The sequence below is a fragment of the Orycteropus afer genome, unplaced genomic scaffold, assembly GCF_000298275.1.
Source record: "Orycteropus afer afer isolate SDZICR_OR568_19922 unplaced genomic scaffold, OryAfe1.0 scaffold00018, whole genome shotgun sequence".
Classification (NCBI taxonomy): domain Eukaryota; kingdom Metazoa; phylum Chordata; class Mammalia; order Tubulidentata; family Orycteropodidae; genus Orycteropus; species Orycteropus afer.
In genome coordinates this window covers 7,367,329-7,370,574 of record NW_006921605.1, presented here as the reverse complement: position 1 = coordinate 7,370,574, position 3,246 = coordinate 7,367,329, and the positions used below count along the sequence as shown (strand labels likewise).

At 47.0% G+C, this 3,246-nt stretch overlaps 1 protein-coding gene across 1 annotated transcript in view; it reads right to left on the bottom strand.

The window, feature by feature from the left end:
• Positions 1 to 2,438: 2,438 nt before the first annotated feature.
• JPT1 (Jupiter microtubule associated homolog 1) overlaps positions 2,439 to 3,246 on the bottom strand; it is a 22,131-nt gene continuing 21,323 nt past the window's right edge. The window contains exon 5 of the mRNA XM_007959663.2: positions 2,439 to 2,587. Coding sequence (XP_007957854.1) covers positions 2,439 to 2,587 — 149 coding nt within the window. The remainder of the gene's footprint in view (positions 2,588 to 3,246) is intronic.

Genomic DNA, 3,246 nt, shown 5'->3' with positions numbered 1-3,246 from the left:
CTAGGACACCAGTCACACAAACCAGGCAATGGCACCACACTGCCCAGGAGTGCTGTCTGCTGCCCTTTGGGTGTCTTTCAGATAATGTCATCATCGCCACCATTTTAAGATCTTTGTCTGTTTTTTTTTTTTATAAGCTATCTAACTGGAAAGTTGAACACACTTCGAACACATTACATAAACCCATGTTGTTGTTGTTGTTGTTATGTGCCATCGAGTCAGACCTGACTCATAGCGACCCCTCCTTGGGTTTCCGAGGCAGTATCACCTCGGAAGTAGATTGTCCCATCTTCCTTCTGAGGAGCGGCTGGTGGGTTTGAACCACCAGCCTTCTGGTTAGCAATCAGATGCCTTAGGCACTATGCTACCAGAGCTCCTACATAAACCCATAGTCAAGTCTATTCCAACTCATAGCAACCCTATAGGACAGACTAGAATGCCCCATAGGATTTCTAAAGCTGTCATCTTTAAGGAAGTGAACTGCCACATCTTTCTCCCAAGGAGTGGCTGGTGGGTTGAAAGTGCCCACCTGTGGGTTAACAGCTGAGCACTTGACCCCTGTGCCATCAGGGCAACTTGAACATGTTACACGAGTCCCTAAAATCTGATCTGACAGAACCAAGATGACTCTGCTGTACTTAAAAAAAAAAAAAAAATCACACATTGTGTGACACAAACCAGGGACATTTCTTTTTCTAGAAGCCCCACCATCACTAACAGGCTGAGGAGAGCACAGGTTCCCCACCTCTGAAGATTCATAGTAGAGACTGACTCAGACCAGTCAAGCCAGTGTTAGTACTTCCAAGGCTAATCTGTTTTAATATTGGGAGACACCTGTAGAACATGATTCACCACCTTACAAAATCCTTCCCACAGCAGGGGAAGAACTCAAAACCCTCACAGCCTGAAAACCCCCTTTTTTCTTCCCAAAGATATGTCTCACAGTCTTGGAAGTCATCTCAGTCCTGGGAGGTACCTTGGAGGTGACCAAGGGCAGAGCTCTATTTAGGAAACTGAGCACAAACTTTCAGGACAGCTAGAACTCAAAGCCAGGTCTTAACAAGGCCACGTTGATCTGGAACTGTCAGTCTAGAACCCAGGAAGCTTTTTTAAAATTTGTTTGTGTATCTTCTGACTCCTGTTATCACCTTCTAATGACGTGATGCTTTCTTCCGGAGCTCTCCTGTTGACTCACTGTGATGCACCTCAGAAGTGGAGAGGACTTACGTTACGACCCAGCAGCGGGGAAGAAGAATCTACAAGACGTCAGCCGCCAATCCTATTATTCCTGGCTTCCATTACTACAGATCTCAGGAATTAATCATGATTTTGGTACTTTGAACTCATGCTGTGACCTTGAGCCATTTTCTTTAGAGAATTTCTTTCTCTAGGGATCAACCCACTTCTTTCTGGGCATTCAATAGTCTGTTCACTGTAAAGGACTCGTCACATCAGTGGGCAGCACTGTTTATAGTTAGAGAGAGAAAAAAGCACCTCCCCAGGCAGGGGGATAAAAAGACACACTCAATGAAGACACGGGACACAGTGTTTCAAAATGTGGATAGTGTTTACTTGAAGCGACAGTCCAGGGTTGCGAAGTACAACAGACATTTGCAAAGTGAGACTTGCCGTTCATGGTCAAGCACCAGCGTCATGCACACAGCATCAATTATAAGACAAATGCCCGTGGCACCAGTCCCTTGAGAAGACCCACTTCTGTGTGACTCACCTCCCCACTTGCTTCACCATGCTTAGTTCCTGTCAGTTGGATTGTGCGTCCTAAGCCTTCCTCTGCGTGAGAGCCGCAGGCTTTGCTTGCCAGCCAGTCATGCTAAGAGCAGGCTTATTTCGTGAAATTAAAAGGCAGTTTCTTTGCTTTGCAGGCAGCAAGGCATGAGGCATAGGCCTCTTTACTGTTCTGTATGGCACATTGGAATAGGAGATGCCTCCTAGCAAGGGACACTGGTAAGTTAGGGCAACGCCAAGGGCAAGTTCTGCGTGAAGAACGCTCTGTGTGTTGGGGGCTGGGAGGAATGGTGCCTGTGGACTGTTCACTGGTCGCCCAGTCAAGGCTTGGTAAACCCAAGTAAAGCTGACAAGAAAAGGGTTTAAAAAACTGCAGTACAAAAGAGCCTCTACCACGTTTGGAACTAAATTATTTGTTCTTAGAAACACAGTACTAAGTGTCACAAAGCTGTCCCTCAAGTCTACTTCTAGAAAACACTCATGCCATGGCCCACAGACCCAGGAGTCAGGACAGAGAGAAACCTGTTCTTTAAAAAGGACAAAAAAAGAAAAAGAAAAAAAGACCGCAGTACATAAAGTGCTTCTTTTTTAATGAAACAAAATCCAAAAGATGTACAGTCAGGCTCACGATGTGCAGTTCACAAGCATGGGGAAAACAGACAGACACAACGACGGAGTTCAGACAGTTGGCATTAACCCAGGACGAGGCTGGACTTGCCACCAGGCGGGTTTCTTCTGGATGGCACGGGGGCCGGCGCGACCGGGCTGGGCACTGGGGCGGCAGGCACGGGCTTCTCCTCACTCTGTCCCAGGCTGGCGGGCAGGTCTGTGTCCATGTTTTCTGGAAGGCAGAAAGCAAGAGTGAAGCGTGTCGCTACTGCCAGTTGAGGTTAGGAGTCTGAGATTTCTTTATTTTCTTTGGAGAATGGTTTGAAATACACTTGAAGGTATAAAGAAGAAAACAGTAATCACCCCGTGTTCCTACTGCCTAGCATTAATGGGGGCCCTGGGGATACAGTGCATTCAGTCGCTAACCGAGAGCCTAGTATTTCGACTCTGACACACGGGGGGTCGCCCTGAATTGAATCGACAGCAACTGGGTAATGTTTTGGCCTATCTGTTCCCAGGAGTTGTGGGTTCTTTTCTAAATTACACAAATATATGAGGACGTTAAGTATTGAATTAGGACATTACCGGCAAGTGATAGCTCCGACTCCTAGTCCACCCCCAGCGGGTCCTCCTCTTCCATCCCCGGAAGCAACATCATGGCTGTGACCTGTGCCCAGCCTTCTCGTTCATTTTTGTTTTACACACATTTGCATTTGGGCAAATCTGTTGCAAAAGACCTCTTTCAAGATGGTGGGGAACCAGGTTTGCTGGTCCAATAGAGCCTGATGGAACCACTGAGACTATGGCCCCTAGCTGCCCTTCAGCTCTGGAATTGAAGCCACACCTGTGGTTTCCAGCCAAACAAAGTACAGGCATGTGAGTTAAACATTT